Source organism: Nyctereutes procyonoides, unplaced genomic scaffold, assembly GCF_905146905.1.
Source record: "Nyctereutes procyonoides isolate TBG_1078 unplaced genomic scaffold, NYPRO_anot_genome, whole genome shotgun sequence".
Taxonomy (NCBI): Eukaryota; Metazoa; Chordata; class Mammalia; order Carnivora; family Canidae; genus Nyctereutes; species Nyctereutes procyonoides.
The window spans coordinates 6,297,497-6,311,459 of record NW_026575132.1 but is presented as its reverse complement, the minus strand read 5'-3'; the positions used below and the strand labels follow the sequence as shown (position 1 = coordinate 6,311,459).

Here is a 13,963-nt window from a genome sequence, read left to right as displayed (position 1 = left end):
AAGGTGAATTTACAGTATATGAATTATATGTCAGTAATAAAATATACTAAATCATACAATCCACCTGAAAATAAAGTGAACTTTGCATGTTATATGAAATTAAAATATACTTTGAATGATATACAAAAATTAACTAAAAATGGATCATAGACCAAATGTAAAACCTAAGACTATAAAACTTCTAGAGAACAAAAAGGAAAATCTGCCATCTTAGGTTAGGCAAAAATTTCTTAGATATGGCACAAAAGGTATGATCCATAAATTTAAAAATTGACAAGTTGGATTTCATCAAAATGTGAAACTTCTGCTCTTCGAAAGAATATTTAAAAAAAAGGCATAAAATGGAAGAAAAAATATGTAAAGCACATAGAAGATTTCTACATATACAGAGTATGAATTTTTTACATAAGAATCAATATGAACCTATTTTAAAATCTCTGAAAAATCAATACTAAGCAAACAAACAATTGAATTAAAATGGTTAAAAGACTTGAAGAGACACTTCAACTTGTGGATAACCCATAAGCAGATGAAAAGATGCTCAATATTATTAATCACTAGAGAAATGCAAATTATAGCCACAATGATACACCAGTATACACCAGTTAGAATGGCTAAAACTAAAAGGACCAATAATACCAAGTGCTGGTGAGGATGGAGAGAAAGTGGAACTCTTTTATACTATTGATGGAAGACAAGATACTAGATTCTTTGAAAAACAGATCAATAGTTTAATATCATGTCAAATAATGTATTTCTCGTAGGATCTAGAATTCCAACTCCTGATAATTAGCCAATAAAAATAAAAACATATGTTCATATGTGGATATTTATACAGGCTTTATTCATAATTGCCAAAATTTACCAAGTTAAATGTCCTTCAAGTGGCAAATGGGCAAAAAAACTGTGATATATTCATATAATGGAATATAAGCAATAGACACAACAACGATACACACAGCAAGAATCTGGATGTACTTCAAATGCCTTAGGTTAAATAAAAGAAGCCAGACTTAAAATGTTGCATGTTATATGATTCCATTTGTAGGATAATCTGGGAAAGACATAACTATAGGAACAGAAAAACAGGTCAGTGGTTGTCAAGACATGGAGGCAGAGGAAGAGGTACTATAAAGAGGCACGAGTGACCTTTCTGAGGTGATAGAAGTGTTCTGTATTTTGATTGTGGTGGTGGTTACATAATGTGTTTGTCAAAACTCAGAACTGTACAGTTAAAAAAAAGGATGAATTTCACTATGTATAACTTAATATGTCTGACTTTCGAAAAACATAGCTTTATAATGAATACACATTTGAAAAATATCAAATTAGACCCAAAAAAATGGGACTCTGTATAAGCATTATCATTTGACCTAATGGAATCTCCCTAATGAGCAAGTATCTTTCAGTCCCATATACTTACACTTAGCCTACATTCAAATAAAATCAGACAAGCAAAATAGTGCAATGTTTCAATCACAGAAATACAGCATTTGCCTTAGCCATGTAATACTCTCTACATTAAGTAAAAAGCATTTGTTTTTTGTTGTTTGTTTTTAGTAAAAAGCATTTGTGAATTTAAAAGTATCCACCAATTTTCCATATTTTAAAAAGCTATTTTAAAAAGCATATGTGAGGACAAACTGACATCAGCAAGTCCTTACCATGGGAAGTAAACTTTTTAAAAAGATTTTTAGGTTGGATTATTTTCAAATCACTACAGTTTAGTCCCTAAACCACAAATTACCTTCCTGAGTGGTGAACTATAGTAGAGCCTGGGCTCAGAATTTATCTTTCTTCTCTCCCCAGTTCTTAAATTACAAGTTCACATACATACGGTAAAGATAATGTGAATACTAATTAATTGGGCCAGAAGCCAAGAAATAATCAAGGATTGATAGTTATATCAACATGTATTACAGAATTTACTGTCTGGGTAGGCTGATTCTCCTTGACACTCCAGATGGTTCTGGATGACAGTGATACATAATCTTTACACTCTTCAAATTTTGAAACACAAATAAAAATGTTTTAAAGACTGGTTTTGGTTTTATCTTAATTAGAATTATATTTGTGTCTCTGGCCATTCTATCTTTTTAGAACCCAGAAAAGAGTATCTTGCAGATGAAGTGACAGGTGCTAATAGGCACTTAGGAAGCCTAAGTTAGCTTTTTAAAAAAAAAAACAAAATAAAATTGCACCATCAGCAATTTGCCTCCCACAGGGTCATTAGCTCACTCTCAAGGGACTTCCTGGCTAAAATACTCAGTGAACACTAAGGCCAGAGGCGTCATGACTCACTGGCAAACACCAGATGCTCAATAAGCGAAAGCTTCCCGGAAGCAGCCTTGCGCTACAGCGACTATGGTGCTCAGACTTGCATCCACCTCAGTGGCTTCTTTATTCTCCCACAGGTTAGTTTTCAACAAAACAACCCATCTCCTCAGTAAGATAAGCTGATACAGGAGGCAGAGATGCAGAAGAAAATATAGTGAAATATCAACAAAAAAAATGTGGAATACCTTGTTTTTAGCTAATTCCTTTTCCAAATTGCATTTTTCTTGCACTATTTCTTTCTCGGTTTTATTAACCTGTCCAAGGAAGGGGGAAAAAAAGAAATCGGTCAATCTTAGAGCAGCTAGCAGGCTCTACTACAGCAGACATACCCTGCATGTTAATACCTACACTGCAGAGATAGCACATCCTCTCAGAAAAGGGGCCACTCAGGGAGTCTCTGAGGCAGAGCAGACTTCACAAATAGCCCTGAAATTAGAAAGACACGTCTGCATGTCAGACTCTGCTGGTTCCTTCCTAAATAGGAAGGCAGCGCTCTTCCCCCTTAACCTCCACTGTCCCACTTTTTCAGGGGAAAGCAATTTTTAAAAATCTGACCCCTTCACTATCATGAGGATGTGTGAGCTATTAGTTAACACTCACTAATGCTGTAGAAGGGGACTCGGTTCAGCACAATCTACTTGACATGCTACAGGACATGGTCACCTAAATATTTCTGTAATGGGCAACTCAGACAAACTGCATCTGGGCTGTATATCTCGTCTTCTGCACTTAAAATAGTTTTAAAACAAGATGATCACCACAACCAGGAGGTAACATAAATCTGCTTCTACCTACCTCTTCCTGAAGTCTTTCTTTCTCCCCTAGCAGAGACTTCTTCTCTTGTATTGATGCTTCCAATTCACCTCGCAATCTTGCAATAGTTGATTCTAGTAGCTCTTTCTGCAAGACTGTCCTCTTCTCAGTATCCTGCGCTTTCTGGATACACTGATTATGCTCAAGGATTAAATGGTCCCTGTAAGAAGAGAACAAGGAGACATGAGTGCTAAATTGGACCTCTTTAATAGACTTTTATTTTTTTTTAAGATTTTATTTATTTATTCATGAGAGACACAGAGAAAGAGAGAGGCAGGGACACAGGCAGAGGGAGAAGCAGGCTCCATGACGGGAGCCCGATGTGGGACTCGATCCCGGGATCATGGGATCACGCCCTGGACCAAAGGCAGGTGCGCAACCGCTGAGCCACCCAGGCGTCCGTAGACTCATGTTCTTGGAGAACATACTGGCTGAGAGCAGTTACAAAAACATTCTAACAAAATTAGTTCCTTGAGGACAAAGTTTTTATTTTAGCTTTGTGTTTGGTTCAAGAAATGCAGAATTAAACGTTTCATTAAACGTTTCACTAAAAAAAAAATAAAAAATAAACGTTTCATTAAAGAGAAGAAATACAGGGATCCCTGGGTGGCTCAGCGGTTTAGTGCCTGCCTTTGGCTCAGGGCGTGATCCTAGAATCCTGGGATCGAGTCCCACGTCGGGCTCCCAGAGTGGAGCCTGCTTCTCCCTCTGCCTGTGTCTCTGCCTCTCCTCTCTCTCTCTCTCTCTCTCAATGTCTATCATGAATAAATAAATAAAATCTTTAAAAAAAAGAGAGAAGAAATACAAATTTAAGAACAAAAGATACATAAAAAGTTGCCTATAATTTACTTACAGATGTGCCTGGAGTTGAGTTTTCTCATTCTGGACAGTCTGTAGCTCAGAGGTGATACTGGCATGGGCTACACCCAGAAGTATGTTTTGTTCTTGAAATGTCTGTGTCATCATTTTCTGCTCTACCTGAGTTTTGGAAGTAATATTTAAAAGCTGAGATGCCAAAAAGTAATTTAATAGGGCACCATTCAAAATAACTGATCAAAGATACTGAATTAGCTTATGAAAGATAAATTTTTATATAAATAAAACCTATTTTTAAATATTTTAATGCTTAGCTTTCTCTGTCCCCACTTTGACCCGATCACATTACTATCATTTTATAGCTCTACCAGCCAACAATGAAGATGCATTTATTTACCAAGCCTGCTGCAAAATTTATAAAACTCAACATGAGGACATTTTTAGATACAAAATTCTACTAGGAATATTTTGGTACTTTAAAATTTCAATGATACGTACTTTCTTTTTAAAAGTAAAACAACATCAATGCATATAAAGTAAAAAGATCTCTTTACCCATACTACTTTCCCCTCGTTTATTTTTTTTTCTTTCCCCTCGTTTAAATAATCCCTCTCTCCAGGGACAATCATGTTAATAATTTGGTGTGAATTCTTTTTTTTTTTAAGATAGATAGATAGATTTATTTATTTATTTATTTATTTATTTATTTATTTATTTATGGTAGACATAGAGAGAGAGAGAGAGAGAGAAGAGAGAGAGAGAGAGAGAGAGAGGCAGAGACACAGGCAGAAGGAGAAGCAGGCTCCATGCCGGGAGCCCGACGTGGGACCCAATCCCAAGACTCCAGGATCGCGCCATGGGCCAAAGGCAGGCACTAAACCGCTGAGCCACCCAGGGATCCCCTGGTGTGAATTCTTTTGAAAATATTTGAAATTATACTCAGATACTGTTATAGAAGTACTATGTAGGAATATCTAGGAGATACTGTGGGTTCAGTTCCAGACCACCATAATAAAATGAAGAGTACAATAAATCTGGTCAAATAACTTACTTGTTTCCAGTTGCATATACAAGTTATGCTTATATCATACAATAGGTCTATTAAGTGTTTAATAACACCGTGTCTTAAAAACCAACGTAATTTTAAAATACTTTATTGCTAAAAAAAAATGCTATCATTTGAGCTCTCAGTGAATCATAATCTTTTTGCTGGTGGAGGGCCTTGCCTTGATGTGGATGGCTGCTGACTTATCAGGCTGGTGGCTGCTTAAGGTTAGGGTTATTGTGGCTGTTTCTTAAAATAAGACAATAATGATGTCTCCCACATCAACTGACCCTCCCTCCCATAACCTAGTTCTCTGTAACATGTGATGCTGTTTGGACAGCATTTTACCCACAGTAGAACTTCCTTCAAAATGGGAGTCAATCTTCTTGAACCCTGCTACTGCTTTATCAACTAAACTTATGTAATATTCTAAATTCTTTGTTGTCATTTCAATAATCACAGTATCTTCACCAGGAGTAGTTTCCACCTTAAGAAACCACCTTCTTTGCTCTTCCATAAAAAGCAACTTTTCATTCATTCAGGTTTTATCATGAGATTGATCAATTCAGGCACATCTTCAGGCTCTTCCAATTCTAGTTCTCTTGCTATTTCCACTGTATCTGCAGGTACTTCTTCCACTGAAGTCTTGAAACCCTCAAGGTCATCCATGAGGGTTGAAATCCATTTCTTCCATGTTCCTGTGAATGTTGATATTTTGGCCTCTTACCATGAATCACAAATGTTCTTTTAAAGGTATCTAGAATGGTGAATCCTTTCCAAAGGTTGAAAATTTCCTTTGCCCAGATCCATCAGAGTAGTCACTATCTACAGCAGCTGTAGCTTTATTAAATAGATTTCTTAATAATAAGACTTGAAAATTGAAATTACCCCTTGGTTCATGGATTGAAGAGCAGATGTTGTGTTAACAGGCATGAAAAACATTAGTCTTTTCCATCTCTATCAGAACTCTTAGGTGAGTGACCAAGGGCATGGTCAATGAGTAGGAATATTTTGAAAGGAATCTTTTTTTCTGAGCAGGTCTCAACAGGGGGCTTAAAATATTCAATCATGTTGTAACCAGATGTGCTGTCTCCCAAGCTTTATTGTTCCATTTATAGAGCACAGGCAGAGTAGATTTAGCATAATTCTTATGGGTCCTAGGACTTTCGGAATGGTCAAGGAACACTGGCTTCGACTTAAAGGCAGCAGCTGCATTAGTCCCAAAGGGTCAGCTTGGCTCTTTCTAGTCAATGAGTTGGCCAAGTAGCAGACAAAGGGATGCAGATTTTTGTGAAGACCCTGACCCTCACTCTGACCCTGTAGATTGAACCCAGTGACACCATTTAGCATGTCAAAGCCAAGGGATACTGGAGTAGCTCAGTTGGTTAAGTGTCTGATTCTTGATTTTGACTCAGATTATGATCTCAGGGTCATGAGATTGGGCACTGTGTCAGGGCTCCATGCTGAATGTAGAGCCTGCTTAAGATTCTTTCTCCCTCTGCCCGTCCCCTGCACTCTCTAAAAAATAAAATAAAATAAAAATGTCAAAGTCCAAATCCAAGACAAGGAGGGCATCCCCCTGACCAGAAGTATCTGATTTTTGCAGGCAAACAGCTAGAGGATGGCTGCACTCGGAGACTACAATATCCAGAAAGAGTTCACCCTGTACTTGGTGCTTTGTCTGTGGAGCTGCATCATTGCATCATCAAGGCTTCCCTCCTCTAGCTCACCCACAAATATGACTGTGACAAGACTATGTGCTGTAAGTATTAGGCTTCCCTGCAGCCCTGTACTATCAACTGCTGCAAGAAGTGCAGCCACACCAACAACCTATGCCCCAAGAGAAGATCAACTAAGGTCCCTCCACTAGCTTTTCCTTTACCCATAGGGCAGCCTCCTGCCCAAGCCCCATGGCCCTGCAGCTTCAATAAAGTTTCCATTACATTGAGTGGGAGGGAAAAAAAGTCTGTTTTGAAGCCAGGCATTGACTTCTCCTCTTTAGCTATGAAAATCCTAAATGGCATCTTCCAAAGGCATCTGTTTTATCTACATTGAAAATCTGTTGTTTACTGTAGCAACTTTCATTAATTATCTTCTAGATCTTCTGGAAAACTTGCTGCAGATTCTATATTAGCACTTGCTTCACCTTGGACTTTTATGTTAGAGACAGCTTCTGTCTCTAAACCTCATGAACCAACCTCTGCTAGCTTTCAATTTATCTTCTGCAGCTTCCTTATTTCTCTCAGCCTTCACAGAATTGAAGACAGTTAGGGTCTTACTCTGGATTAGGCTTTGGTTAAGGGAATGTTACAGATTGATCTATCCGGACCACTAAAACTTTCTCCATATCTGCAAAAAAAGCTGTTTTACTTTCTTATCATTCACATGTTCACTGGAATAGTATTTTAAATTTCCGTCAAGAGCTTTTCCTTTGCATTAATAACTTGGCTAAATGTTTGGTGCAAGAGGCCTACCTTTTGGTAGGCCTTTTAAGCCTCTTTTGGCTTTTGACATGCTTTCTTCACTAAGCTTAATTATTTCTAACTTTTGACTTATACTAAGAGCTGTAAAACACTTCATTTCACGTGAACACTTAGAGACCATTGTAGGGGTTGTTAATTGGCCTTATTTCAATATTGTTGGGTCTCAGGAAATAGGACCCCTAAGAAGAGGGAGAGATACGGGGAAGAGCCAAAGCAGCCACAAATACCCACAACATTTATTAAGTTTGCCACCTTATATGGGCATAGTTTGTGGTAAACCAAAACAATTACAATAATACATCAAAGATCACTGATCACAGATCATCAGAAAAAAAGACACATCCCTTTTACTTACAGTTTATAAAGCTTTTGCAAGTATACTACATATTGACAATTACTTTTGTAAACATTTTAAAATACTTTTAAGAATAGTTTATCACAAAACAATGGAAGGAGAGATAAAGAGCTTCCAAGACAGGCAGGAACTGAAAGAATATGTGACCTCCAAACCAGCTCTGCAAGAAAGTTCAAGGGGGACTCTTAAAACTCCCCTTTAAGAAGAAGTTCAAATAACTCTGAACGTGAATGGGCTTAATGACCCCATCAAAAGGCGCAGAGTTTCAGACTGGATAAAAAAACAGGACCCATCTATTTGCTGTCTACAAGAGACTCATTTTAGACAGAAGGACACCTACAACCTGAAAATAAAAGGTTGGAGAACCATTTACCATTCAAATGGTTCTCAAAATATACCCTAAAAACTACAGAACACTTCTGAAAGAAATTGAGGAAGACACAAAGAGATGGAAAAATATTCCATGCTCATGGATTGGCAGAATTAATATTGTGAAAATGTCAATGTTACCCAGGGCAATTTACACATATAATGCAATCCCTATCAAAATACCATGGACTTTCTTCAGAGACTTAGAACAAATTATTTTAAGATTTGTGTGGAATCAGAAAAGACCCCGAACAGCCAGGGGAATTTTAAAAAAAGAAAACCATATCTGGGGGCATCACAATGCCAGATTTCAGGTTGTACTACAAAGCTGTGTTCATCAAGACAGTGTGGTACTGGCACAAAAACAGACACATAGATCAATGGAACAGAACAGAGAATCCAGAAGTGGACCCTGAACTTTATGCTCAACTAATATACGATAAAGGAGGAAAGACGATCCACTGGAAGAAAGACAGTCTCTTCAATAAATGGTGCTGGGAAAATTGGACATCCACATGCAGAAGAATGAAACTGGACCACTCTCTTGCACCATACACAAAGATAAACTCAAAATGGATGAAAGATCTAAATGTGAGACAAGATTCCATCAAAATCCCAGAGAAGAACTCAGGCAACACCCTTTTTGAACTTGGCCACAGTAACCGGAGAAGGACAAACAGTGTATGTTCTCATTCATTTGGGGAATATGAATAATAGCGAAAGGGAATATAAGGGAAGGGAGAAGAAATGTGTGAGAAATATCAGAAAGGGAGACAGAACATAAAGACTTCTAACTCTGGGAAATGAACTAGGGGTGGTGGAGGGGGAGGAGGGTGGGGGTGGGGGTGAATGGGTGACGGGCACTGAGGGGTACACTTGACGGGATGAGCACGGGTGTTATTCTGTATGTTGGTAAGTTGAACACCAATAAAAATTAATTTATAAAAAAAAAAAAAAGAATAGTTTATCACAAAACAAACCTTCACACCTTTAGAAAATAAAATCCCATTTGTGTAACATTTCAAAGTTTAAAAATGTTTGTGACAGTGTTACTTATATGTCACACTACTCACTCTACTAAATTGTCAGTCCATGAAAATTGGGATTTTATCTTGTTCACTACTATAATCTCATCTAGACTTAGCATCATACCTACAACAAAGTAAATACTAAGTGCTTGCTGAATTAATGAAAAATAATTATCAAAAAAAAACAGAAAAATAATTATCTGTTATGTGCAGCGGTTAGCACTATGTATAAAACGATGTCTAGGAAGCTCACAATGTATAAGACGACGTTCTAGGAAGCTCACAATATTATCCAGGAAATGAGCCATGCATATAAACTACCACAGAATGCAGAACAGAGAGGCACTATAACAATTAAAAACATTGACTTTGGAGTCAGACCTCTGTTTCTTTTTCTTTTCTTTTTTTTTTTTCCAGACCTCTGTCTTTTTTTTTTTTTAATATTTTATTTATTTATTCATGAGAGACACAGAAAGAGGCAGAGACACAGGCAGAGGGAGAAGCAGGCTCCATGCAGGGAGCCCGACGTGGGACTCGATCCTGGGTCCCCAGGATCACGCCCTGGGCTGCAGGCAGCACTAAACCGCTGCGCCACCGGGGCTGCCCCCCTCTGTCTCAATCCAACTCTACCCCTTACTAGCTAGGGGACTTCAGGCAAGTTGATTTACTTCTCTAAACCTCATTTTCCTTACTTATAAAAATGAGGATAATAAATATTCTTTTACATAATGACTGCTAGAATTAAAGTAGGTAATATGTGTAAAATCCTTAGTACAATGCTTGGTATGTCACCAAAAAAGTGAGAACTATTATTATGAGAGTCTGTTTAGTGTCTATAAATTGACATAGAAAATTCATCCCCTCTGGGTTTGAATGAGCAAGCTTCCTGATGAATGTGAGTCTTAAAGAATGAACAGAAATTTCAAATAGCTGAAGATGAAGTAAAGACCATTCCCAGCAGAGGAAATGGCATTAGCAAAATGGGAAAGCACAGATGTTTGAGGAAATGCTAAGTATAGGGGACAGGTGATTACTTTTCTTAAAGTAAGGGTATTTGAGAAGAAACTGTTAAGAAATCACTGAGTATATGCCTAAAGGACCCCTTTGATGAAAACTGAAAACCACTAATCAAAAAATAAAATGATTCAGGGATGCCTGGGTGGCTCAGCAGTTGAATGTCTGTCTTCAGCTCAGGGCATGATCCCGGGTCGGGGGATCGAGTCCCACATCGGGCTCCCTGCGAGGAGCCTGCTTCTCCCTCTGCCTGTGTCTCTGCCTCTCTCTCTTTCTCTCTCATGAATAAATAAATAAAATCTTTAAAAAAATAAAATGATTCAGTAAATTTCTTGAAATTGTTAAAATATTTTACTTATCTACTTAGTCATGCACATTCCTTTATCTTTTAGCCAAGGAATTTTCTTGGTGATTCTATCAGAAATTGACTAGGATTAAATGAATACCTGCAGAATGGCTTGATGGTCAGCAATAATTCTGGCATTTTCCATACTAAGAGTCTCAAGCATGCTGTTTAGCTCCGAACACTTTCTAGTCAGTTGGTCATTTGAAACCTAAGAGGATATATACAGCAAGTCATACTTCTCTCTAGTAAATAATTATTTTTACTTATTTATCATTATTTTCAATGATAGTATTTCACTCTGTATGTGAACCTAATTTATTTAACTTATCTTCAATTGATATTTCATTAGGTGATACTTTCAAATATTTGGAGTCAACACCCCACATAATTCTAAATCCAAAGAAGAAATTTGTTCATCTGGTGGAGCAATGGAGGCATTCAACAGTTTACTGATCTTCTGTTCAGTTTTGAACACTGGTGAGACACAGCAAGATAGCTACAGAATGGACTTGACAACATAGATGCCTTGCCAGTATTATAGAATTTCATTCCCCAAATTGAATGACCATTCAGAGTTGTTTAGTTAGTAATACAAATTGTCGGGATCCCTGGGTGGCACAGCGGTTTGGCGCCTGCCTTTGGCCCAGGGCGCAATCCTGGAGACCCAGGATCGAGTCCCACATCGGGCTCCCAGTGCATGGAGCCTGCTTCTCCCTCTGCCTATGTCTCTGCCTCTCTCTCTCTCTCTCTCTCTCTCTCTGTGACTATCATAAATAAAAAAAATTAAAAAATAATAATAATAATACAAATTGTCTAAGCTCTTTCACCCTCAATTATAGTATCTATAAAAGCAAAATATCGGTAACTACCATTTCACAAGACTGATCCTCCAAAATAAAACAAAAATGCAGAGTTTGAACTCAATGACATTGAGATTAAGACCTGAGCTGAAATCAAGAGTTGGATGCTCAACTGACTAAGCCACCCAGGCTCCGTAAGTATCTTATCTTTTAATGAATAAGTTCTTTAAGGATGGGGACAAATAACTCTATAGAATTAATTTAAAAAAACACTGAAGAATGTCAACAAGAACGTAAAAAAAAAGTAAAGAAACAAAAACTATCTGGAAAGCCTAAGTGGTAATATAGTACAGAAGTCAAGAACAGGTTCAGGGGCATTTTAAAATTATAACCAGATGTACAAAGTATTCACTAAGGAATACCTGGTGAACTCTTGATCCTTGAAAAGAAATAGTTAATTTTCTTTGGAGCCAGACTGCCTAAGCTCAAATTCTAACTCTTGTCATTTATTAGCTATGTTATTAAACCTCTCTGTATATCAACTTCCTTACCTTTAATATAAGCATAGTAAGTTTCTCTAGTAGTGTCTATTGTGAACCTTACAACTTGTTAGTAATAATAAGGTGTTTATAATTATGCCTGGAATATAGAATGGGTTTGGTAAGTGTTAATTACTACAGCTATAGTAAAAGTAGTAGTAGTTATTTTCATTATTACTTTATAAAATAACACATTTATTTTGTATTTTCTTTATCATAAAGAGAGCAGAGCAATATTATGATTCCAACATTGAAGTAATCAAATTGTACTAACAAGAAGGTCTTTTAAGTGATTAATACTATTTCATTGGCCCTATGAGACTGACTACACACACACACACACACACACACAAATAACATCAACTATATTTGACAACCACCATCCCATAGAAAAAAATTACACATAACTCTAAAAGCCAGCAAGCACTTATGTTCCTATTGTGCAGTTTGTTATAAAAGATACAAAGAAAGTGTAAGCAAAGCCCATGGCATTGAACTGCTTAGAAATTCACAGGTGGAGATGAAAACTATACATTTAGTGAGTAAATTATAAAGCAAACAAAGGCAACGTGTAAATTAGTGCAAGATTTAGCAGTCTATCTCATATCCTTATGTGTCATAGGAATCCAGTGAAATAGGAAATGTAGTTAATGTGATAATGTGTGAAATAGGAAATGTAGTTAATGTGATAATGTTTCATAATGTGATAATGTTAATGAAATAGATTTTATGAAAATAAATAATTTGGGTGATGGCAAGAATTTTTTTTTTAAAAGGAAACTTCGAGATTTTATTTTTTTTATTTATTTTATTATTTTTTTTATTTATGGTACAGAGAGAGAGAGAGAGAGAGAGAGGCAGAGACATAGGCAGAGGGAGAAGCAGGCTCCATGCACCGGGAGCCCGACGTGGGATTTGATCCCGGGTCTCCAGGATCGCGCCCTGGGCCAAAGGCAGGCACCAAACCGCTGCGCCACCCAGGGATCCCTGATGGCAAGAATTTACACAATCAGGATCAATCTTGGTTCTTGGTTTTTTAATTGAACAAAAGTATAAAACATGTAAAAAACAGAGAACTGGAAAGATTTGGGGCAGCCCGGGTGGCTCAGCGGTTTAGCCTGCCTTCGGCCCAGGGCATGGTCCTGGAGACCCGGGATCGAGTCCCATGTCAGGCTCCCTGCATGGAGCTTGCTTCTCCCTCTGCCTGTGTCTCTGCCTCTCTCTCTCTCTCTCTCTCTCTCTCTCTCTCTCTCTCTGTCTCTCATGAATAAGTGAGATTTGAAAGAAAGAAAGAAAGAAAGAAAGAAAGAAAGAAAGAAAGAAAGAAAGAAAGAAAGAAAGAAATGGAAAGATTTACCTGTGCTTTTGGTGACAGGGAAAGAACAGTTTCTTCTACAAATGGTGCTGGGAAAATTGGACAGGGGCATGCTAAGAATGAAACTAGACAACTATTTTGTACCATACATAAAAATTAGTTCAAAATGGATCAAAGACTTAACATAAAACCTGAAGCCATAAAACTCCTAGAAGAAAACATAAGTAAGTTTCTTGGTCTCACACCAAAAGCAAAAATAAAAAAGTGGGACTATATTAAACTAAAAAGCTTCTGCACAGGGATGCCTGGGTGGCTCAGTGGTTGAGTGTCTGCCTTCTGCTCACGGTGTGATCCCAGGGTCCAGGATCAAGTCCTGCATTGGGCTCCTTGCAGGGAGCCTGCTTCTCCCTCTCCCTATGTCTCTGCCTCTCTCTGTCTCTCATGAATAAATAAATAAAATCTTAAAAAAAAAAAAAAAAAAAAGCTTCTGCACAGCAAAGGAAACCATCAACAAAATGAGAAGGCAGCCTAGTGAATGGGAGAGAATACTGGCAATCATACATTAATACTATATACCTAATAAGGGGTTAAATACACAACTTAGTAGCTTAAAAAAATCTGGGTCAAGGATCTGAATAGATATTTTTCAAAGAAGACATATAGATGGCCAACTATATACTCATATAGAGTTACATGAAAAGAT

The 13,963-nt window shown here is 37.4% G+C and overlaps 1 protein-coding gene across 1 annotated transcript in view; it reads right to left on the bottom strand.

Annotated features, from left to right (window-relative positions):
* CCDC150 (coiled-coil domain containing 150) overlaps positions 1-13,963 on the bottom strand; it is an 80,477-nt gene that overhangs the window by 42,280 nt on the left and 24,234 nt on the right. The window contains exons 10-13 of the mRNA XM_055345461.1: positions 10,707-10,814; positions 4,004-4,128; positions 3,133-3,310; positions 2,523-2,591 (exon numbers count right to left, since the gene is read on the bottom strand). Of these exons, the coding sequence (XP_055201436.1) occupies positions 2,523-2,591; positions 3,133-3,310; positions 4,004-4,128; positions 10,707-10,814 (480 nt within the window). The remainder of the gene's footprint in view (positions 1-2,522; positions 2,592-3,132; positions 3,311-4,003; positions 4,129-10,706; positions 10,815-13,963) is intronic.